Source organism: Ambystoma mexicanum, chromosome 12, assembly GCF_040938575.1.
Source record: "Ambystoma mexicanum isolate Mex_15411 chromosome 12, UKY_AmexF1_1, whole genome shotgun sequence".
In the NCBI taxonomy this organism is placed as follows: domain Eukaryota; kingdom Metazoa; phylum Chordata; class Amphibia; order Caudata; family Ambystomatidae; genus Ambystoma; species Ambystoma mexicanum.
Window position 1 is genome coordinate 594,596,997 of NC_090936.1, and position 25,614 is coordinate 594,622,610.

The following is a 25,614-nucleotide window of genomic DNA, read 5'->3' on the forward strand; positions in this document are numbered from 1 at the left end:
CCCCACATGAGGGCAAAAGGCATCAGTGCACAGGAGCTCAATAGCGTGTGATATAAACTGTTCAGCACCTTGTGAGTGTGCATGTGCCTCCACTTCCCTTCTTCAAAAAGGGAAAGTAGTATAACAAGTAAACACTTGGAATATGGGTTGGGCCTTATGAGTTCAAATTACGTACACTTCTTGAAGCTAGTTTAAGTTGCATTTTCTTTTTCGAAGTGCGTTTTATCCTCCCTTACAGTACTGTTTGGAGATCACTTGTTGAGGCCACTAGAAATATTAGCTATTCTGAATCGAATTGCATGTTAGTAACTTTAAATTCTCTTCTACAAAGCCTTCTCTTTATTAAAATTCCCTTTTGTGAGTTGTCAATTGGTCTGCAACAAGCTATCCTTTGTTGGTTTCATTATGTTGTAGCTGGACATTGTGGCTTTTGTGTACTAAAGATGTGAAACTGAGTTTTGGTGGTGGCTTTTTTTTGAAGGCGTGAAACTGCATCCTATGCATGATTTGAGCGCAAACTTAACATAACCAACATAAGGCACGAGGACTGCTTCAGCCTTGTAATATTTACTTCCAGCTCCTTGGCATGCAATTGATAGTTAAACATTGTACCATACTAACCCGATGGTGACCATAGATGCTCTTCACATATCGCATTTTCACTTTCAAAATTCCTACAGATTTGAAATGATTTGGTTTTTTTTTCAGACTACCATAATCCTTTTACATGGGCTGCCATGAGAGTTATCGACTTACATCTGCAAGGGCGAATCTCAGATTCTTTGAAATTTTAGAAGCTCAAGTAAATGGATACTGCCAACAGTCAGATCTTCTAAACACTTCCACGCAGCGCTATGTGTTGTTGGTGGGTTTGTAGCCTGATGGGCCTGCTGGCCATTGGTAAATTCAATTATGCACCCAACATCCAAATATGACTGTAAGTGTGTGCTTACTTCTGGGCGTTAGTAATTGGCATGCCGACAGCTGTTGTGCCACATCGTATCTAACATAAGTATACACATGCAGAAAGTTTATTTTTCTTTTAAAAGGGTAATTAGCGCCAAGTAAATCTTTCACAGCATACAGCAGTTTATATGGTGTGTAATTAAGAACAATTTGCTTTACATTCATCTTTAGCAGCACTGGAATGACCCTTTCAAAATGTGTTTGGTAGAAAGAGTAAACCCAATTTTGCTTCCAAGTCTGGTACAAAAGGCAACACCCATGCCTACTTCAGGGAGATTTATTGTATTGTAGTTGTCCTTTACATCGCATCTTTTACCATAGTAAAACAAATGCACCCTCAAAAGACTGAGGGAGGGGGGACTTGTACTCTGATGCGCAACCCACTAAGCATACGTTGCAAATTAGTTAGCTTATGTATACACACAATTAAACCTCCTAGCTGCAAGGATTAACAATCCAGACTCAAGGTCCCCTTATGAGTCTAAACCAAACGGTATGTAATCAATAACGTATTGGTTTATCCATGGCGCATAGTCCAACAATTTAGCTTCAGGAGCTAATGGTCCATGTTAAATTCTTTCTAGGTTATTGTTTACTAATAATTAGCATTCAAATTCCTTCCGAGTTTTTGCACACAAGGTATATCTGGAATCTTTTTGGTTTTCCAGCGCTTATTTATTTTCTAATGGTGGTTAGCATATTCCTCCCAACGCGTGCTTCGACCTCTTTGAACACAGGTCTTCCTTGGGGCCAATAGATCGTCTTTCTCTCATATATTGCTTGACCAATTGACCGACTAGTGTCCAAGTAACTGCTTTGCCCTGCAGAGCAGATACTTGGGGAATTCACGTGAAGCACTATTTGAAGCGCAATATAGGCAAGGAAGGGCGCACAAATTCAACATTCAGTGGGAATCATCCAACACCATGGATACAAGCTTGTAAGGAAGATCACTTTACTTAATTGGACCTTGTGTGCAACAACTTGAAAGGATTTTGAATGCAAATTATTAGTGAACAATAACCTAGAAGGAATTGAACATTGAATATTAGCTCCAGAAGCTAAATTGTTGGACTATGCGCAGTGGATAAACCAATACGTTAATGGTTACATACTCTTACATAGCCTCAATGCGCTGGTGATGCGAACGCCCTCGGGGGACCGAAGTCCAGAGTGTTGGTCATGGAGTAGGATTAGAATGTGTGCGTGCATTTCGCCAAATAAAGCAACCCATTAAGACGGGCATGTGGATGGCGAGAGTGCTAGAGACTCTGTGTGCAGCTACTCCAATTGTTGCCGTAGGTCATAGCTACATTGTTAGTGAGAATTCTCAGAAATGTGCTAATTCCCTTCTACCTTAGAGTCCCCCAGCACTTTTTGCTGGACTTTAGGACTTTTAATCTCTAACCTGGAGAGAGTGAGACTTTTTTTCCCCCACACTCTCTCGTGTATTTTTCTGTGATTTGGACTCTGTTTCTTTTGACTTTGGAGTCTGACAAACCCCATAGGCATCATCCTTACATTGTGAGAGACAGCGCCTTCAGTGCATTGGCACAGGGAAGTCTTAGATTTCCCAAAGTTTTAAATACCTTCTCTTGGTGAAACTTCTGTTTCCAAGAGCAGTGAAGTGAAATTGACTTTACTTACATTTTGTAACTTTCTAGACCCAGCACACAGTATCTTAAAATAGGGTGCTGGAGGGGTTACTTAGTATCGCTTTTGTCTAGTTTCTCATGTAACATTTGTGTTACCATTTAACATTGATGGCTGGTGGCAGTGGTTTAATTTTTTCTGCCATTGTGTGTTTTTACAGCGGGCTGTAATTGCAGCTGCAGTAAAGCACCCATGGGTGCCCATTTTGTCAAAATGGCCCGGTCGTCTTGTTTTGCCGTTTCTTGTTGGAAAGGTCCTTCTCGAGATTTACTCTGCGCGCCAAACCAGGTTTGGTCCCTTTTGTTCATTTTGACTTTGGTGGGATTCACTGCTGAAGCCTGCCTGTGGCTCCAGCGTGTCTTGCAGGGGCAGGAAGCAGGGGAGGTGCCCGAAACGCCCTGTGCTTAATCCCATTGGTTACAGGAATGCACCCAAAGGTGATTGGCTGGCTGTCCTTGGAGGACAGCCACCCTGCTGTGTGATTGACAGCTAGGCTGCGGATGAATGGTAGAAACCTGCATAAAAGGTGAGGCTTTTGGCTTGGAAGGCAGTGTCGACCACTGGACGAAGGAATCTGAAGAATAATTTGGAAGAGACGCTTGCTGCAAAGCCTGGAACGTTGGTTTGCCCGGTGAAGCCCTGCTGCATTGCTGACCCTCCGAATTCGCCTCGACTAGAGAAGCCCTGCAATGGATGACTTCTCCCTTTGGGTTGGTGGGACCAATCAACCTCAAAGCGAACTCGTCTGGACATCCTCTCTGAGCTGGCTGTACTTCCATTGCAGCTGCAGGAACCGATTGCCAGGGAGAGGAACACCAGAATGGAGTGCATCGTTAAGTCAGACCCCGAGCTCCAGGAAGATCCTCCGGATTCCCACGAAGCAGGACTGACCAAGCCTGAGCCACCTCAACAGAGTGTTGGACCCAGATGCAAGGAAAGTCCATAGAGGTATCCAAGAACCGCGGTGGTGCTGTTTGGGAGAGCCGCGAGAAGCGGAAACCGCGAAGTGCTGCTGATCTGAAGTTTGCTCATTGCCGCCGCCGACCTTCCATTCATAGTGCAGGAGTCCCCCACCGTCCTCCCTCTTGTCCCCACGACTGAGGCCCATGAACAACAGGATCTGCAGACCTACACAGGAACAGAAACCAGTTGGAACCACTTTCTTCTAACCAAAGGTACTGTAAAACTAAGGGTGGGGGGGGCGTACCTCTTGTTGTGTAGCCTTGCTAGTTCTCAGTTGAGACTTGTCTTGGTTACTTTTGCAGAGTTGCCTGCAGCTTTACCCCTCACAAGTGATTTCATTTTCTACAAAGACTTCTAAAACATGGTGCAAGACTTTTACTTACCTGCAAGAAGTGCTTCAGCTCACCTAGACTTTTGCTCAGCTAACATTGGCTGTCCTGGCTCCCTGAAAGTCTTCTTACCTCTGAATTTCTGCCTTACCTTTCCCCAGGAAAGGGTAATTTACTTTTGCATTGGTGGGTTCAAAAAGTACTTACCTGCTTAAGAATATTTGTTGACCGTTGTTTTATTCCCTAATCTTTTCCTATTGACGCTAACCCCAGTATTGCTCTAAATGTGCCAGTGATATATTAGTGTCCTAGTTATTTAAGTAGCCTCAGTGTGTAGGAAGTGTCTGTGTGCCATCCCAGATGGGTATCTACTGATTTATTGAAACTGAGTGTATTTTTGAAGTATATTATTGTGTTGCATATCTTTGCTCCCTTCTAAAGAAGGCTTATTCAACTGACTGCTCTCAAATGTGTATGACGGCCTGAAATGAGAATCACAGAACATTGTCCATCATTCTATCGGCTGATCTGTTCTATTCACAATTCTTATAATGATCAAATATTTGAAAACCCCCTTTTGCCCTTTTCCTTTGTCAGCATGTGGCAGTATACCCCATGGTGTCCAAGAGCTTGCGGAACATTGCAGCGGGCAAGGACCCCTTGGAAGGGCAGCGGCACTGCTGTGGCATTGCACAGATGCATGAACACCACTCGTTGGGGTACCAGGACCTGGACGATCTGAACAAAAGCCCAGAGCCGCTCATCTTCGAAATTGAGATGCTAAAGGTGAGACCAGTGGACTTGGAGCTCAGGAGAAGGCAAGGAATGATGGCAATTGAAGGCAAATGTAGAACTAAACTAGTATGCAGAGAACAGGAGGAAGGATGGGGCAGAACGTTGCATATGTTATGTGAGCTGACTGAGGTGAAATTGAGGTTTTGGGGATGATTGGGGAACAGGCTGGTGAGGGAAGGAAGACAAGTAAATGCAAGCAGAGTGCAGCAATGGGCAGAGAACACCAAATGGGGGTGCGGAAGGAGAGTGTGTGTGAGTGGTGTATATATAGTGGATGTAATTCATAAAGACTGCCACATTGGGGCTTTGTGTTGGAGTTGAAAGTTGTTCAATACATTCCTTCATTTATATACCAACCAGTGGTGTCATTGAGTTGTATAGCATGGAAGGCTTTATGTACTATTGACAAACTGTAGTTGGTTACAAAAATGGCGATAGAAATGGGATGGGGAAGACTGGAGTTTCTAAGTTCTGAACTTTTGCAATGGGACAATCAGGTGGAAGACCCCGGTTCCTATCGGCAGGACCCGTGGGCTATGACTGATGAAGAGAAGCTTCAGGCAGTGCCACTGATCCATGAAGAAGGCAACCAGCTGTTCAAGGAAGGGAAAGTGCAGGAAGCTGCCACCAAGTACTACGACGCCATTGCCTGTCTGAAGAACCTTCAGATGAAGGTTAGTTCTTGTTTGCCTTAAAACCGCATGTGTTGCAGCCTCATTTATATTTCACTCAACACAGTTTCTATCACACTTTCCTCAGCATGATCTCCTTTTCTGATGCCCACAATACCCAAGGCGGCATCTTGTCCGATTTCTACCCATCCCTTGCAGACCTTAACACATCTTTGTGTGCCCTGCCCTTTGGTGCTCATCCTGCCTCAAGGATTTGGAATGGTGATCTGGGCTATGGTGACGCATAAGTGTTCGCTCTGCCTCCCCGTTGGCATTTATTTTGTTTTGTAGTATCTTCACCCTGCATCTTCGATCCTAACATTACCTTCATCTCCTTGCTCCCGGCATTCAAAGTGACCGAGGCCTTACTCTGCACACCATAACCACTCGGGCAAACCTTTGCTTAGGCAGCCGTCGAAGGGCAGTGGCTAAGTGTGACACCTGTTCTGTGGCACTTGATTGCGCTACCAACTGTTCTGGCAGTGAATACAGGCACTTGTCGACCAGGTAATCTAAATAATGCTAAATGATCCCCCTTCCCCTTATCCATGTAATTTTAAATGTCACATTTGCACCCTCCTTGTTTAGAACTATATTGCATCCTGCTGGTTTGCAGGTTTATGGCCTAGAGTGTGATAGTTGCATTGCACCTTGCATATTTATATTTTTGTTGCTCCAAGTGGCTTGAACGCAAACATTTCAACCTGAAATATTTGCACCCTTCTGATTTGCATTACGATAGTTGTAGGCTTCATGTTAACACTGCAATATTTTCTCTCTGCTGGTTTACACTGCAATATATGCTGGTATAAAGTAACATTTGCAACCTATTTATTTTACACTATGCCATTTGCACTCTGATGGTTTGCCCTGTGATGTTTGCACGCTGATGGCTTTCAATATGATGTTTCAACCTTGACAGTTGCAACCTTGATTTTTACATTTTCACATTCACATTCACAATCTGCTGATTTGAATTTGGATGCTTCATGTTAAGAACGATTTCTCTAAATGCAACTTTCACCTCAATATTTATGGACCCCCAAACGTTTTGCTTTTGTTACAGTATCACAACCTGACTCTTTGCAGTGGAACACAGCCTTCAGCTGCACTCCGCTGGGCTTTCGCTCATTGTTCTGAGGAAACTGACACGTTCTTCAGTATGTCGGTACTGAGAGAACTTTGTTTCTCTTAGTCTTTCAACTTTGTTGCCACTTTTGGTAACATTTTATCATTGCGCAAAGTACATTACTCTACTGCGCAATGGAGTCGTTGGGTTTTCTGGCCCTAGTCAACGTCTAATGATTTGATGTCGATTATTAAGTGTGCCTAGGAACAAACTGGTGTCAGCCAAAGCTTTTCCTTGTATTTTTACAACCTTTTACCGAGCCATACCACGCTTACTATATTCGTCTCATGACTGTGGCTAGTGCCATGAAGTCTTTTGTCTATTCATTTAGCCATTTTGTCCTTTAGCCTCCTCCCTCCCCACCCCGGACTTTGTTATTTTGGCATGCAGTTACCCATGAATGTGTGGGTACCCAGGAACTGGGTTGGGAGGGTCTGGTCTCAATCCACACTATTGGTGCCAGGATGTCTGGTGTGCATGCAAACATGAGAACCCCAGTAGTCCTTGATTGGACCACTGCTGGTGTGCCTGCAAGGGGCAGATCTTATTGGCGGGCCGGGTGCCAGCACTCGCGCATGCAGCGGGAAGATCTTCTCATTGGCTGGCCGGGTGCAAGGATTTGCCAGCCTTCGAATAGGAGTATGGGTCCTGAATCCAGACCAGTAGATCAGCAACTGGTCAGAACTGACCTGGAGACAGCCCAGTATCCGAGCAGAACAAAGGAAGACCCTGAGACACTCAGACAGTTGGCACCTGAAACCCGCTGATGTCTTGGTGGAGCGCTGCTTTGCGCTCAGACCTGCGAAGGTGCTTGGAACCTTTGGAATGGTGGGACTAATCACTCTCAATGCCTCCTAGTTTCCCTGCAAAAGAAGTGCCCCTGGGCCATCCAGTGAACTGTCCAGCTCAAAACTTAGTACCAATACTTTGGGGATTCCTAGCATGCACTGCAAAGCAACCTTCCACCGAATTTTGCCATCCCAACTACATTGGGTTGCTAGATAGAAGACTGCGTCAGATTGTGAGTTGGCAGCCCCTGTGTCACTGGTTCAGTGACAGTCGCTGAAGGCGGTTTTCCTACTCTTTCTTGTGCCCTGAGACCAGCTGCATCAGTGTTTTTCTTTCATCACCCGAATCGAGAAGTACAGCTCCTGTTCCCTACCAGATCCGCACCAGCAGCATCTGTGCACTTTGAAGCTGAATCGAGTGCAGGAAATCGAACCTTCGACAACCCATTTCCAGACCTGCCAAGTTTGGACCAAAACGGAGCTAAGGGTAGTGAGTACTGAAGTCACTTAGCAGTAGCCTTTTGTTCATCCATACCCTTTTACACATAGAAGATCCCTTGTGGTCTTCTTTTTGGCAGCATCTACTTTCTAAAGTCCTCCGAGAAGTTGGGAATAGCTTTCTTCAACACAGCAGATCCCATCCTGACTCTTGGAACTTGTTTCACCCCTTCAGAATCCTGTCCCAAATTTTTTCCAGCTTCTTAAAAAGGTACTTTGTGACTTTTTCGCATGAACAAGCGCTTTCGCGCAAGCATTGAACATTGAGCACAAGGCTCCATTCATCATAGGGGTGGATTTCTAAAGTTAGGATTGTTACTTCTGCAGATTGTCTATGCTCAAAAGGTTATTCTCCTTTTCCCTTGAAGGTATTGGAGGAGTTATTAACTTTATCGCGTGACTCCAGTGATTGTATATATTTTACTGTGTTGCTTGTGTGGCGTTTTCCTATTGCTTTTCGTTTGTATTTATTCTTGGGCCCCTAATAAATAGTATATTTTGGTTACTTTTGTCTAATGGTAATTCTTGGTGTTAAACTCTGTGTGCTCATCGTAGGCCTGTAATCACCCTCACTCCTAGCCATAACTACTCTCCAAGCTACTGTGAATTGGTCTGGCTATCTTTCCAGAAGTGTCCAGTTTCACTAAGCAGGGGGGGGGGGCTCCTAAACATCTGTCCACCAGGGCAGAGTTTAGCAATCCATTCTAACACCTGCATCCTACGTAATTGGCATGCTATATATAGGTTTACACTGTAAGCTTTTCACCCTGCTGTCTTGCACCTCAATACTTGCTTAAAACATCTCCAAGCCATCCCTGGGACTTACGGGGACATACACTGCTGACACTTTGGCACCTCCACAATACTGTCTTTGTAAATGTGTCGCCACTCGTACTGTGCCTGTAAAAAGAAAATACACTACAGGTTCTACCTCCTTGCTCCATCTGCAGCTATTTTGTGCCACTGTATTACACATTGTCTCATCACATAGCTACCGTGCCCCCTCTGTACTTCATAAAAATGCAGAGCTAAAGATTAGCAGGACCAGTAAGTCCAAAACCCATTCACACTGTAACAGTAACTTACTATAACTATAAAGGCCCCACTGGTAGCCAACTAACACACTCCTGCATGCACTAAAGGCCTCAATAGTTGGAGGGACCACTCAACATTTCCAGCAATGGCCATACTCTAGTAACCAAAGGGAGTCTGGAGACCTACTTACATCTCAGGCCTTTGTGCCCTTCTTCACCCAGCCTTGAGTGCTAAACTCTGCAATTGTCACTGCTGAATGAAGGACTCTAGATACCTGCAAAGGAAAACGCCTCTACTTGTCCGCCTTACCTAAAATACCACAATGAAGATGAATAGAAAATACAGAAGAATCGGAGCAGCTACCAAACTCTAAAGCAATTACAAGACCCAAAAGCACCTGGTCCGGCAGACGAACACCCTCAAACCACTATACCTTTTTCTTCTCACCATACCTAATCAGTTATAAAGACCATCCATGAAACAATATGCTGCCCCCTTCAAGTATCGTTACAGAATACTGGCCTCCTTTGAATGGAAAGAGCTTTGCACACATGGATGTTAACCTATTGGGACCAACAAAACACTTCCTCCTAGCAAAGTGATTCAGTCCACCTTGCATCGACAACCAGTCCCGTCATCTTCAACCACTGAGTACATCATTAAATTGAGCAGTTTATCTCCAGAGGTCTGCATTGCAATGCTTGTTTTGCATTTTTTGTACAGCCCTCTATTGAGGGCTGTACAACCACTAACTCTAATGGGGGTGGCTTGCACACCTGACTAGAGGAAAGCCAAACCATTTCCCAAAGGAATGTAACGTGGACAGAGCAACAAGGCTTAACCATTGGGTGTATGTAGCAGTTTGAGGCACAGTAAGCCCACCCCAACCTACTAGATATTACACTATATACATACAGACACTACACAGGCTTCTGAAGCTAAGGGCAGATGAAGAAAAGGGCAATTCCTGTTAAGACCACAAGGACCTAGGACCGGAATCCCTGTTCCTCTAACAACCGGTTAGCTCACAGCCTACCCTACCATCACCACTCCTCGCCAACCACGCTGCTCACCAGCAACCTGTCACCATAGACCCTCTTGTGAGAAACCTGAGGCTATCCGCACTCCTACTCCCCTTGGACCCTCTTCTCACGTGGCCAGGGAAAAGCCAAGGCTGACGGAGCCCTCTGTCTGGTGCCCACAGCCAGAGCTGTGGGGCACAGAGGACTTGCAGGTGCTGCGGGCCACTGACGGCGTCCGTGAAGCTACCGGCAACTCGCAGTGGGGTTCGAAGCAGGGAAGCGCTGCTCGCAGACCTACAGAAGAGACTGACAGCCCAGAGGAGCTGCTGAGGACCGGTGAGTGAATTGGAGGGATCGCTTGTACCAGGGTGCTCCTGGTGCTACTGCAAGGCGTATGGCGATGCTAGTTGAAAGGAAATGTATGCGCAGGTGACTGGGAACCCGAAGCAAGTATGTTTTAAAAAAAAACATAATAATAAAAAAAATGTAATGCGAGCAAAACGCTGAACTTTAAAGGGCAGGAGCTGAAGGGAAGCGCCCCCAATTCAGCACGATCCTCCCCGCAATGAGAGACAATAAAGGACTCTCCCGTAGTGGGAATAAGACCAAGACAGAGTGCGGGTGAGCGTAAATGGGAGTTTATCCAAGAATAAGGCATGCAAAGAACTCTGCAACCTCCGAGAGCGCTCTGTCTGACAATAGCAAAGACAGGCGTATTTCTAATACAAAAAACGTCAACACCTAAACACTATAGGGGGCACAAGTTAATTGGGATTGGGTGTCGTCGACTAACTATAGGTGTTGCTGCAGCGTGGTTGGTCTTGGCAAGACGACGTCACTGGTCAGCCTCGTGGGTTGGGTTGGGCCTGGCAGGCCGGCTTGAGGTCATCCGTGCGGTGTTGGTATGCTGGGGCAGCCTGTGACAATGACGAATACCTTCCCTGTCTCATTTGCCCTAGGCCATGCACCTTGCGGTTATTCAGAAAATGACATTTACGTTCACTAATAAATCGCTCTGTAGCTTATCTTATAAAATAAACGCAACACATGAGGAATGCACCTCGTGAGAGGTCTGGTGGTTATCGGTTGGGGTGAGATTTACCTGTGTCCTATTGACCGGTATTTTAGGTCGCAGGACGGGGCTCTGGGGCCTGGGCCGAATGATACATGTCTGTCTGCTGCGTTAGAAGTTATTATATAGATGGGTCTCTGTGTCTTGTCTCAATGATGGGGGTCGTCCTTACACGGGGTCAGGATTCTTGGGGGGTTCGTGGGATTTATGAAAGGGTGCTGGTAGATCAGTGGGTTCATCCGTGGGTTTATTACCGTGCTGTAAATAACACAGGTGGTGGGCTGTGGCCTTGGTTGCGGCGCCGGGGCCTCTGACTCTCTGAAGTAACGCCAGCTTGGTTGGGGGAGGTGAGGGAGCGCGGCACAAGTCTTAGCTTTTTTATCTGGCAGGCTTGGTAGGGTGGGAGAGGGAATGGCCTTGCATATCCACAAAGGTATTTTCCTCGTGCGTTGCTGATCAGTGAATGCAGAAGTTTTATACTGTTCTGCCTTATTTTGACGTTATTTAGACACACATATATATTTCAATTTCGTTACACATTTCTTTAAGACAGTCGGTTCCAGTACCTTTTCATTACCTAACATTACGTTCACTACATTGTGTGCGTATTGTATGTACATTAGACGTTATACGAGGGATATCTAGGTTATGGCCTACAGAGATTGATGCTCGCCGCTTTGGGTGATTCAGAAAACATATATGAGTTCCAGTTTCTACATACTATGGAAAAAACACTTTTACAGATAGAGGTTATACGTTTGGTCAACATCTTTCTCCGTGGTTATAGCAGCACTAGTCCAGACCTGGAGGGATATCATATAACGTTACATTTTTATGGCTTATTCACATTTTAAACAGAGGTAGTTCATTAATACCAATACTTGAATTGTTTTCTACCTTCTTCAGATAGTGATGCTTCAGCTTTTTTTTCCTCGCTACCCCGGCCTTGCGGTCCGGGTCATACGGGGTGCAATATCACATTGTTACTAATATAATGTTGCCGTGTTGGCGTCTCGGGTTTAGTTCATCTCCGACTTTCTCATGGGAACGCGCTCGCAGCGGATCGGCCAGGGCTGCTGAGGCGGCAGAGATGCATGAAAGGCCCTCCAAAGGTGGGGGCCTCTTTATAGTGTGCTGAACTCACGCCATGTTTGCTAGACAAGATGGCGTCTAGGCCTAACTAAATGCAAGGAAAGGATACGTGTGGGCAATGTCGTCGGCGGGTGAATCCTCCTCCACCTGGGCCCGGGTGGCATGAGGGGGCGCCCACCGAGTCATGGTCCTCACCTGGGGAGAAAGCTGTAGGTGAGGAGGGCCTCGCGGCCAGTCCTCCCCTACATTTCCCCCCTTTCGTTACTTAAAGTAACGAATTTCTTTAGCTCTTCTAATCTTCTACATTCTTGTTCCTCTAACACTGCACCATCCCATGCAGGGGTTCCTTTTATAGGCATCCATGCTCTGCACACCCCCCTTAAACTCTCACCTCTCCTAGCATACTCGTCTGGTGTACATGTTAAATATATACAGTCGCCAGTTTCTTCCAGATCTACCCAGACCTCCTCATACCATTCCAGTTCTACGTCTCGTGGTTCTTTGATAGTGGTGTGCCATAGTTTATCTACTATGTACTTATCACGGCACATAGGCACTAACTGGTACCTGGGGGTGTTGTCTGCTCCTGTCTGCACATGTACTTCTTGTGTTGCTTTAATTGTACCACCGGAGTTGCCCATTGTCACCATCATCATTGCACCGTTAGGAACTGCATTAGCACAACATCGGAGGCCCACCTGGCATAGGCAGAACATCACAAGGACGATCACCACTATTGGTATCAGGAACTTCATTGTCACTCCAAGCCATGAGGGAACCCAAGAGAAGATATTGTCGAACCACGAGCTATCCTCAGCTCCACCTTCCATTTTCATCTTCTCGCCCAGGTTATGTACTGCTTCAATAACGTGGGACAGGGACCCATTTTCTGCATCTTCGGAAGGTACGAACGTGCAGCACGCACTTCCTATTTTTCGGCAAACACCTCCATCGATTGCTGTTAACAGGTCTAGAACATACCTGTTCTGCATGGTCATTAATCGCAGAGCTCGTAGTTCCACCTTTATTATGTTAAACCCTTCTTCAGTGTCATTGGCCAACTGGATCAGTTCCCACCGTGTGATCTGGAGCCATTTTGCATTTGCTCTTGCTTGGACACTTGATACTAGCGAAGCAAAGAATGTTTCCACGGAGCTGAACAGGCGATACCTGTCTGGGATCTGTGCCAATAAATCAGATGATGCTTATGATATGTAGTTCGAGGCTCGCTTGTTCCTTGAGAGCTCTTCTCCCTTCCCTCCGGAGGACAGGACATAAAGGTGCGCTTGTGTGGTTGGAGAAGCCTGGTTCAAGCCTTCTTTCATCATGTTACTTCTGTCAATATGGCTTTCTGGAATCACCATTAGTGTTGAGTGCAAAGTGGCCATTGAGCAGCTACCACTCCATGATTGGGGAAGATGCAGGTACGCCTTGTTTCCGCATACCCAGTAGGTGTCCATTAGTGCTGCTGTCCCTTTTTTCATATCTGGGATGGTGAGAGTTTTGTTACAGTTCTTGTTCGTTCCCATTGCCATTTTTCCTTCTCCCTTGAAACATAGTTCGTTTTGTATTTCACTTTGTAGCTTGAAGGGTTTCTCCATCGCTGTTACCCATGTTAGTTTAGGGATGTGTTCTTTCCATGTTGGCAAGCACGTTCTTTCCATCCACCGCAACTTGTCCGGTTGGACACCTTTCAGTGCTTCTGCCTTGCACAGTACTTCTTCGTCTTTCCATTTGTTTTCGGAAAACAGTGTCCCTTGTATTGCAAAGAAAGGTTCTTTAAGACAGATCACTCCAGACGCTTGCGAATAGCACGTTTTGTTGTTCTGTAGCATTCTGAAAGAGACATCGTGTGCTTGGAAAGTGTTCTTTATTCTACACAGCGTGAGATGAAGGAGACATTGGGCATCCACAATGGGCAATTCTCGTGGCAACAATACTTTAGGTGTGCCTGATGCATGGGGGATAAGTGAGCAGACATAACAGCTCTCATTTGTTGTTTGTTTGGCTGTTGTGCTCATATCTGCATACCATTTATTTGCTTGGTGTGGGTGTCGTGGGTCTTCCATTTTGTCTAGCCCTAGTCCATAATACTCATCATACCCTTTCCCACCAATCTCTCTTCTCCGCCTGCTTTTCTCCCTTCTTCTGTACCTTCTCGTTATAGTAGGTGAAGAACCAGGCCCCCCTTCCTCCTCCCCACCCCCCTTTTCTAATTCTTCATGTAGGGACTTGTGTTCTGTCATCATAATCACTTTTCCATCCTCCTTAATAAACAAGAGATCGTTGTTTGAAATTGGGGCGGGAGGGATCGTGTGGTTGTTGTATGTTCCAGGTTGGGACATTGTGTCATTATTTACATTTTTGGTTCTCGATTGTGAGAGGACAGCAGTGGGTGGTGTAGTATAGTATCCCCACACAAAGTGTGATCCATCCCAGATCAAGAAATCACCTTCTTTGATACCTACAGTCGGAATTGTTTTCGTTCCAGGGGCAAGGGTGGTGTTGTTCCCCCCTCCCCCCTCGTTCATCTCGGTAGAGATGAACGCTATAATCCAGTGTACTACCAGACAAAACATTGAGATGAAGAACACGATAGCACACATTGATAAACCACATTCAAATGAATACGTTAATCTAGCCACTAACATTTCTCTAAATCTAACATATCTATTAGTTGCAGGCTGCCCATTCGATGCCATGATAAATCCTGTTTGAGACACAAGAGTTCATTAAATACAAACATGTAAGCATTTCCACGTTGTAACGTTTCGGTGATAAAATATAGGGTTGGGTGAGGGAGGGGGTGTGTTGACAGACAAGGTAGCCTTTCAATCATCATTATTCGTACCTTACTATATATATATAAATAATAAGAAACATGACATTTTTAAAAACAACAATAATAAAAACATCTTAAAGAGCACAGGAGGGGAAAAAAAAAAAAGAACCCCACGCAAAACTTTCAAAAATTGTAATAAAAAGAAAATTTACATATACATATGTACATGTTTTAGTCCAGGACATTTGTTGCGCGCTAATTGTGCTCACTGTTCATCTCATAAAGCACACAAAATTCCAATCATTCATTCCGCACAACTTCATCGTCCGCTGTTGCCTGTGCCTCGTCCTGCGCCTCACTTTCCGCAGCGCTGTAAGCTTTACGTACGTCTGTCAAATGCACCCAATATCGCAGGCCCTTCACCTTTACTGCTGTAGGTGTGCAAAACACTACCTCATAGGGGCCATGGAAACGTGGTGCATTCCACCTCCGCACAAAACTTCTGACATATATAAGGTCACCAGGCATTAGTTGTAGTGGTTTTTCAGGCAACCTGTCTGGTTCAGTTGCGTTCCCCTCCTCTCTTGTCGAGGGGGGGGCTAGTTGCTTTGCAATTACGCGCGCTGCCCGTGTCAGTTTTCGCAGATATTCTGTGAACTCCTCTCCCAATATAGCTGCGCTTCTGTGTGCATCAGAACGCTCACGGAGAGGCGAATGCGCTGTATGCATTCTTCTTCCCGTGACGATCTCGTGCGGGGACAAATGGTGATCCTTACTTGGCTGGTTTCGTAGTTCAAACAAGGCCAAAGGCAGGCAGTACATCCAAGTCTTTTTAAGGGAAAAGCAAAGTTTTGATAATCTGCTTTTTAACAGGCCATTTATCTTTTCCACGACGCCATTACTTTGAGGATGATAAATCGAACATAATTTGTGCTTTATTCCCAATAATGTAGTCACTTCTTTAAATAATTCATTAACAAAATGTGTCCCGTTATCTGAGCGAATAACGTCGCAAATTCCCCAGCGCGGAAATACTTCCCGCACTAGGAACTTCGCGGCGCCCCTCGCGTCAGGGCGGGCACATGGGCCTGCCTCCACCCACCTCGAAAAGGGACATACAACCACAATCATGTATCGCGCCCCGTTACACCTTTCTCCCATGTCTACATAATCAATGTGGAGCTCTCTGAATGGGCCACTTGGTTTTGGTATCGTACCCCTTAGTGTGCGCAAAGTCATACCTGAGTTGTAAATTTGACATGTCGTGCATTCTAAAGCTAACCTTGTGACGTGTTCCTGGAGGCAAGGTGCAAACCAATCTTCTTGTATCTCTGCCATTATGTGTTTCTTCGTGTTGTGTGCGGGAAAGTGTAGTTGTTGAAATGCTATTTCTAACAGCGTAATTGGCATTACCACTTTTCCTGAACTCTCTTGTCGCCACAATAAATCAGTCGGTGATTTGCTGCATCCTCTCTTAGTCCACAGCAATTTTTCCTCTGCACTAGCTCCCTCTTGCAGCTCTATTATCTCCTGTGTGGACATCATGTTGTATCCTGTGGGGACCTCTTGGCTTTCTGTGTGGTGCAACATGTACTCTCCTATTTCACCTTTTTGTAGATATGAAGCTGCTTTGGCAGCGGCGTCTGCTGCCGCGTTCCCCAAAGATACAAAATCTGTATTGGTGGTATGAGCTTGACATTTTACGATGGCCACTGCCGTGGGGTCTTGCAGGGCCTCAATCAGCTCTTTCAATAACTCTGCATGCTGGACTGGCGTTCCGTCTGCTCGTCGGAACCCTCTCCGCCCCCACCGGGCCAACCCACCGTGAACTGTTGTTGTCATGTATGCTGAATCTGTATATATGGTCACTGCGCACCCCTTGGCGGCATGCAATGCTTCTATTAGCGCTATTAGTTCTGCTGCTTGCGCTGAATAGTGTGATGGGAGGCGGTGTTGTACTAGTATCTCATATTCATCTTCCTCTAATCGTACCACTGCCATACCCACATGCTTTTCTCCTGTCTCCATGTCTATTGATGCTGACCCGTCCACAAAATACACCTCACCCTCGGTCAGGGCATTTTCAAAAATCACTGGATCCTTACTTTCGTCACCTGAGTACGTGGCGCAGTTATGGTTTTGCATGTCCTCTACGGTGCATGCCTCTGTGATGAATGTTGCTGGGTTCACTGTTTTACATCTTACTATATGGATGTTAGCGCTGGACAGTATTATCTCATATGCTGTGGCGCGTTGTGTTGTCAATGTGCTCTTTGTTCGCTCTAATATTGCAAAAAGTGAGTGTTCCACAAACAGTGTCACCGGGCAGCCCATCACTATCGTGGCACTTTTTTCAATCGCGAACGCTGCTGCAGCTAGGGATTGCTCGCACGCGAAATGACCTTGCATTACTGCGTCTAGGGTGCCGCTATAGTAAGCAAGTGGTTTGTGCCCTAAAGATGTTTTCTGTGTCAGTACTGCTGTCATCAGTGTTCCTTTGCAGTGTGAAAATAAGAAAAATTCGCGCCCATAATCTGGATTTGCTAGTACTGGAGCGCTTGATATTAGCTCTTTTAGTGAGTTAAATGCTGTGTTCATCTCCTCTGTCCATTCTATGTGTTTGTGTTCTTGTTGTGCTTCCTTCAGTGCCTGTAACAAGGGCCTTGTGTACGCCGCATAGTCCAATATCCATGCTCGGCAATAGTTACACATACCCAGAAATTTCTGCATTTCTTTTACTGTTTTGGGCTCTCCAATTGTTCTAATCGCTTGTGCCCTGTCTGGTATAATTCGCTTGCCATCCTTTGATATCAACTGACCCAAGTATAGGACCTCTGTCAGACAGTATTGCAATTTCCCTTTGTCCACCTTGTACCCTTTGTTGGCCAATAATGTCAAGAGTGTTATTGAGTCCTTTCTGCACTCTTCCTCAGCCTGTGCACAAACCAATAAATCATCAACGTACTGAATCACTGTGCTTTCTACAGACAAATTCCCCAGATCTTCATGTAGTACCCTGTTAAATATGCTTGGGCTCTCGCAATATCCTTGTGGTAGTCTGCAGTGTTCGAACCTCCTTCCTCCCAATGTAAATGCTGTCAAATACCTGCTTTCTTCTGCTAAGGGAATCGAAAAGAATGCATTTTTTAAGTCAATTACTGTGAAGTGTGACGCTACTTTTGGAATATTGCACAGTATTGTCGCCGGGTTCGGCACTAGAGGGAACTCCTTCATTACCACATCGTTCAGTGGGCGTAAATCTTGTATCATCCTCCATGAACCCCCCTTCGCTTTTTTGATTGGGTAAATGCATGTGTTGCATGGGGAGTTTGAGGGCACGATTATACCCTGTGCTAGCAGTGCTTCTATTGTCTCTCTGATCCCTTCTTCTGCTTCTCGCGACAGTGGATATTGTTTCACCCGGGGTAGTATTGCTCCCTGTTTTACTTTTATCACCACAGGCTGAACTTCATGCAGCAACCCTACATCGTGGGGGCCATTAGTCCATAAGTTAGTGGGTACTGAACTCATGTCTTCATTAAAAAATGTGTGCGGTGCTCCTACTACCGCCATTAGTTCAACCTTAGTTTGTCTGGCTGTAACTACAATGTCGCAGGGCATTGCCAGTTCCATCACTACTTCACCATCTCCCTCAGTGTCAGAAAATAGCTCCTCGTCCGAGAGCTCTCTCAGCGGGATATTTGCATTTGTACATAATACTGTCCGCCACTCACACCCTTCCATGTCAATACCAATCACACATATCCTGTTTACTGATACATGTATTGCATGCAAATCCAACGATAGTACTGCCCCAAGAGCAGTGTCAGGGCTTGCTATGGGACGAAAAAGGAATTCTGCTGGGATCCTCCACTCCACCCTTTTTAGTTCTGGTACTATGAGAGCCAATGTTCTCATACCTTCGACAAACATCTCCTCATTTCTCGGTACCCCTCTGATCTCTTTCATGATTGTGTGGCCGTGTATTACTGCTAATATACGGAGGGGGCATATGCCTGGCGTTGAACATACGATACCGCTCCCTGTGAATGATATTGTCATGTTTAGTTTGCTCAAGAGATCTCTCCCCAGTAAGTTGATGGGAGAGTTTTCATAGTACAGTAAGGGTGCTTTCACTGTTTTTCCCCCTACTGTCACATCCAATACCTCTGTGTAAGGAACTTCAATTACAGCCCCAGAGAACCCCTGCGTCTCTAACGTTCTATTAGATAACGGGAACCGGCCCTCTCTAATGCATGATTTCTCCGCTCCCGAATCCACCATGAATATGAATTGCTTGTCTCCTATCTGCGCACCTATCAATGGTTCCTCTGATGCATTGTGGGTCGTAGACAGTACTGGACACGCAAGTGCTCTCTGTGGGCTGTCCTATGCGGGGTGTCTCATTGCCCCCCCTTGATCGAAAATGTTCCCCGAAACCACTGACACTCCACTGTAAGGTGCGGGGGCGGGTGCCCCATTAGCTACTGTGGCGAAAGTGTTACCAGGCGTGTAGTGCACATTGTCATTATTCTGTGGGCTGGTTTGTGTTCGGTACTGATGTCCATGCAGTTGTGCGTTACTTCTTTGTACTACATTGTCTGGTTGCTGGTATTGTCCCATGGGGAGGCCGTAGGGGCTTCCCGGATGGGGGTGTCCGTATTGTTCTATCTCTTGGAACCCGTTGTTTTGTCTGCTCCTACATTCTCTTGAGTAATGCCCCCATCTCCCACAATTCCAACAGCTCCCCTGTGGACCTCTGGGACCCTGCCACCCATTTCCTCCCATTCCTCCATACCCTTGTCCTCCTCTTCGACCCCTGTACCCACCTCTTCCTCCTCTTGGGGCCCACTCTTGCCACGTTGGACCTCCGTTCTGCTCCTGCTCTGTCCACTGTCGTTGCCCTTGTCCTGCCCAATTCGCTGCTATTCTTCCTTGTATTGCTATTTGCCCCTCCTCTCCTTCCTCTCCCTCCCGTATGAGTGGGAGTCCCGCTACCGCTGCTGCGACCTTCACCAATTTTGATTGCACCAACTTCGCCTCATCCGCCAACCTTTTCTGTGCTACTTCCCTCTCTCTTTCTTTGATCCGTTTACAATGGTGTACTATTATGCTTTGGATCTCCGGCCAGCCTTTTGCCTCAACACCTGCTATTTTATCTAGTGCCTTTTGCACTTCCTTTGGGAGCCCTCTCTTAATGATGAAATAAAATAGAGACGTGGATTGGTGCCAGGGCGTACCCGTTTCCGCTCTCCACATCTCCTGCACCCTGAGAATGTAATCCATAGCGTCCTCCCCGTCATTCATGGTACATTGCATTACTGACTGCAAATCAGGGGTATCTGGGAAGGTTTCCCGCAGTGCGTCCCACACCCTTGCTCGCACGGTGTTAAAAGAAGCCCCATCATGGCGATCACACTCTAAAGTTACAGCTGGAAAACCCGCTTTAGCCCACACTCTGTCCGCCTGATCCCCTACTGCGGACACTAGTAGGCTTTTCACATCGCCTACTGCCAGCGGTATACCAGCGGTATGTTTCTCAAATGCATATATCCACTTGCTTGCCCCTCCTGACAGCTGTGGTAGTAATTTCATTAAATTAGCCTTGTCCATCTGAGCCCACGGTATATAGTTTGGCCTCCTGCCCCCTCTGTGGAGTAATGGGAGTTGTAATTTCCCTTTTACCGTTGCAGCTTCCTTTTCCTTAGTCACTGCTGACTCTAATGACGCCATCTTCCCCACTCTATTTCTTAGTCGTCCCATCCATTCATCTTCTATAGTTTCCAGTCAACAGGCACCATCTAGCTCCTCGCCTTCTCCTCCTATTGCCATGCTCAATCTATCACTCTCATCCACCCCTCCTCTGACATCACATAACAAATCCTCTCTGATCCCTCTTTCTCGTGATACATCTCCAATGCTTCCTTCTGCTGTCCCCACTTCTATTATTCTTGTCGGTTCTTCCTCAATTCTGAACAGTATTTCCCCCTTTTTCCATCCCTCCTCAATTTGTCTAGTTTCGCTCGACGCTCTAGACGTGCGCCCAGATTGTGTAGGGGCGCATGCTGTGCGTTCATATATGTCTTTTATTCTTGAGAGTTCATCTCTTGCCACTGTAAGCCTCGACTCTAAGTCACTCGTTAACTTCTCTATATCCACCCTCTGTGTGCCTCCCTGGGCGCGCTCTCTGGTGTTTTCGTATGGTGGGGGTGCAGTTGGCCTCTGTGGTGTGCTGGTCGACGGGGGAGGCACATAAATCGGGTCGCTATATCCTGCTGCAGGGGCTGGTTTAGGTAACATTGGGTACAACATAACCACCTCTGCAGGTTGTTCTGTGCTTACCTGTTCCTTTTCTTCTCGCGGGATCATTAGTGGATTGTCTGTGGTGGAGGGTAAATCAATATTTGGAGTTGGGGCTTTAGGTGGGGGTACTTCCTCAAACAATCTCCAGAGATCTAATATCTCCTTCCTATTCTGCCATTTTTTCCCCTTATACTTGAGGCGAATACATGTACATACCATATCAAGAACGCTTTTGTCAAAAGACCCTCCTTCTGGCCAAATCTGGGGCAACCCCTCCCCTTTCAATTCTGTTAACCACTGATCATGATATTTATTTATGCGTTCAGCATATCCTGGCAAGCTCTTACAAATGTGTGACAAGGGAGTTTCAGCCCCCATCCTCTAACTTGCTAGCGCTACCGCGTTCGCCTTCGTAACTTTTGATTAGGTGTAAATATGCGTATGTATACCTTTATGGCACAGACAAGAGCGGATCTCTCAAAATTATCACCCACTGTAATTCACTGAACAAATCTCTTCTCACTCACCATATCTCATCTCTTTCCCATTCCCAGGCACTCTTATGTGATCTCACTTGTAATTGATCAAGTACTGGTTATGGCCACACTCTCTGACACCACCTCACGGCCACCTGCTCGTCTCTAACACTCGTACGGTGCGCGCACCCTTCACAATGCTTTCCACTCACACTTTTGTCTTTTTCCTCCCTTTCCTCCCTAGCCAGCTGTCCCTGTTTTCCTGCTAAGGTTACTGTGTTCACGTCTGTACGTGCCACTACTGAGTCCCCACCTTTTAAGATGTTCTACCCCCCCCTTTTTTTTTTATTTTTATTTTTTTTTTATTCCCCAAGTCTAACTACTTTATACCCTTCTCATTTTCCCCCCCCCTACCCCGTGGAAATGGAAAAAAAAGAAATAGAGAGAGAGAGCACAATCACTAAAAAATATTCCCGGTGTCTCCTTTTGCTAGACACCAATAACTTATTTCTCACTTCTTCATATATTCCCAGTACTAGTCTAGATAGTACTATGCGGCGCCGCCTTCCACCCCCTTTCGGAGCTAGGTTCCCGTCACTTCTACCACGTCACTTATTTCTTACTCCTAATGGCCATATGCAAAAGAAAGAATAAAGAAAGTTTCAAGACCCGTCTTTAGTAGACCCCCGCAATTCTCCTCCTCTACCTTTCCCCGTTCCTCTATTCCCAATTCCCCTTCTTTTCCCTTTGACGATCACTCGCACTCGGTACTCACGTGCCCGTCTTGAACCGATACTCTCCGAAACTGGGTCCGTCCAGGCGGCGTCACCGGTAACTCAACGGTCGGCCCCTGGCTCCGGCGAGCGGCACTCAAAGGGGATTTTTTTCCAATCGGGATCCCGTACCCTTTCTCATTGAGTGCGCACTTCTTATTGTGCCGGTCGCCGTTGGCGGGCGGCCTCCCGGAGACGGCTCGCCGTGCGTATCCCTTCTCGACCGGAGATTCTCGTGCCACAAGGGGGTCGTTAAGAAGGAGTTAGGAAAAACAGTTTGGAGAAATCACGTCGGGGTCACCACTGAAGGGAAGCGCCCCCAATTCAGCACGATCCTCCCCGCAATGAGAGACAATAAAGGACTCTCCCGTAGTGGGAATAAGACCAAGACAGAGTGCGGGTGAGCGTAAATGGGAGTTTATCCAAGAATAAGGCATGCAAAGAACTCTGCAACCTCCGAGAGCGCTCTGTCTGACAATAGCAAAGACAGGCGTATTTCTAATACAAAAAACGTCATCAACACCTAAACACTATAGGGGGCACAAGTTAATTGGGATTGGGTGTCGTCGACTAACTATAGGTGTTGCTGCAGCGTGGTTGGTCTTGGCAAGACGACGTCACTGGTCAGCCTCGTGGGTTGGGTTGGGCCTGGCAGGCCGGCTTGAGGTCATCCGTGCGGTGTTGGTATGCTGGGGCAGCCTGTGACAATGACGAATACCTTCCCTGTCTCATTTGCCCTAGGCCATGCACCTTGCGGTTATTCAGAAAATGACATTTACGTTCACTAATAAATCGCTCTGTAGCTTATCTTATAAAATAAACGCAACACATGAGGAATGCACCTCGTGAGAGGTCTGGTGGTTATCGGTTGGGGTGAGATTTACCTGTGTCCTATTGACCGGTATTTTAGGTCGCAGGACGGGGCTCTGGGGCCTGGGCCGAATGATACATGTCTGTCTGCTGCGTTAGAAGTTATTATATAGATGGGTCTCTGTGTCTTGTCTCAATGATGGGGGTCGTCCTTACACGGGGTCAGGATTCTTGGGGGGTTCGTGGGATTTATGAAAGGGTGCTGGTAGATCAGTGGGTTCATCCGTGGGTTTATTACCGTGCTGTAAATAACACAGGTGGTGGGCTGTGGCCTTGGTTGCGGCGCCGGGGCCTCTGACTCTCTGAAGTAACGCCAGCTTGGTTGGGGGAGGTGAGGGAGCGCGGCACAAGTCTTAGCTTTTTTATCTGGCAGGCTTGGTAGGGTGGGAGAGGGAATGGCCTTGCATATCCACAAAGGTATTTTCCTCGTGCGTTGCTGATCAGTGAATGCAGAAGTTTTATACTGTTCTGCCTTATTTTGACGTTATTTAGACACACATATATATTTCAATTTCGTTACACATTTCTTTAAGACAGTCGGTTCCAGTACCTTTTCATTACCTAACATTACGTTCACTACATTGTGTGCGTATTGTATGTACATTAGACGTTATACGAGGGATATCTAGGTTATGGCCTACAGAGATTGATGCTCGCCGCTTTGGGTGATTCAGAAAACATATGAGTTCCAGTTTCTACATACTATGGAAAAAACACTTTTACAGATAGAGGTTATACGTTTGGTCAACATCTTTCTCCGTGGTTATAGCAGCACTAGTCCAGACCTGGAGGGATATCATATAACGTTACATTTTTATGGCTTATTCACATTTTAAACAGAGGTAGTTCATTAATACCAATACTTGAATTGTTTTCTACCTTCTTCAGATAGTGATGCTTCAGCTTTTTTTTCCTCGCTACCCCGGCCTTGCGGTCCGGGTCATACGGGGTGCAATATCACATTGTTACTAATATAATGTTGCCGTGTTGGCGTCTCGGGTTTAGTTCATCTCCGACTTTCTCATGGGAACGCGCTCGCAGCGGATCGGCCAGGGCTGCTGAGGCGGCAGAGATGCATGAAAGGCCCTCCAAAGGTGGGGGCCTCTTTATAGTGTGCTGAACTCACGCCATGTTTGCTAGACAAGATGGCGTCTAGGCCTAACTAAATGCAAGGAAAGGATACGTGTGGGCAATGTCGTCGGCGGGTGAATCCTCCTCCACCTGGGCCCGGGTGGCATGAGGGGGCGCCCACCGAGTCATGGTCCTCACCTGGGGAGAAAGCTGTAGGTGAGGAGGGCCTCGCGGCCAGTCCTCCCCTACAGAGCTTAAATAAGAAGCACGTATTATTGAAGATCAAAGTAAAGAAACGCTTTACAAATATTATTGAATATCGAAATGAAGGCAAGCTTTGAGAAACCCATGAATGACCTAGGAACCGTGTGAAACACATGTAATGAACATTTTAAAAAGGCAAAGAATTAAACAATATGAATAAGGTGAAAAGCAAGTGATTAACATTTATGAAGTTTTTGAGAACAAGGTGGTGTAGGAGAGTGCACCACAAAGTAAGTTGTGTGGAAGAGCACATTGTGGCAAGGCCAAGAGAATTCCGAGTGAATGCAAACTAAAGCACAGACGTGATGAAAGAGAAATCTGTGTGGGCAAGAAACATAGGGTTATCGGTTGCATGACCTGTAATGGGTGGGCCGTGTGATCCGACAACTGTGCCTAGACTGAGATTACCCTGTCTGGAAAAGTCAAGGAAAGTCCAGATAAAGAATCTTCACTGGTAACTAAGATTGCTGAAGTGAATGGGGAAAGATTGAAATCTGTATCTACTGAACTTGTAGGATTCTAAATGTCACCTGGAAATGGCTGTGAGAGACTTGAACTGATCGTACATTGGCAAGCTGGAAGAATGGTCTCCTTGGGGAAAGTAACCCTGGGGCCATTATAGAACTGTCCCCTTTGGGGGGTGGGGACCACGGAGCCATTTTGGAACCGTGTTGCAGCCTTGAGGAAGGGAGCCCAGAGGCCATTTTTGGAACTATGGTGTAGCCTTGTGAAAGAGAACCCTGAGGCTATTTTGGAACGGTGTTGTCTACTTGGGGAAAGGAACCCCACAGCTTTTCGGAACTGCTTTGAACCTGGAGAAGGTGAGCTGGAAAGTAAGCCTAGAGCTGGAAGAAGCTCAGAACTTTATTTGGAACACCATTTCATTTTCCGCTGACATCCCTACACATTGTATAGATTAGTTGTGAGGGCAAGTATAGGTTTTGTACACAGACTTTTAAGTTGAACTTACTGACTCGGACTAGCCTTAATTTCTTTCGGTAGGGAAAACCCACCTTAGCATAGGGCAAGTTAGGCATTACACCATCCTGACGTTTAAGTTAA

The 25,614-nt window shown here is 46.2% G+C and overlaps 1 protein-coding gene across 3 annotated transcripts in view; it reads left to right on the forward strand.

Moving 5' to 3' along the window:
• AIP (aryl hydrocarbon receptor interacting protein) overlaps window positions 1-25,614 on the forward strand; it is a 321,509-nt gene that overhangs the window by 89,934 nt on the left and 205,961 nt on the right. For 2 of the 3 annotated variants that reach the window (XM_069628969.1, XM_069628968.1), the window contains exons 3-4: window positions 4,509-4,697; window positions 5,204-5,380. In XM_069628969.1, the coding sequence (XP_069485070.1) occupies window positions 4,509-4,697; window positions 5,204-5,380 (366 nt within the window). The remainder of the gene's footprint in view (window positions 1-4,508; window positions 4,698-5,203; window positions 5,381-25,614) is intronic. The other variant, XM_069628970.1, reaches the window with a different exon arrangement.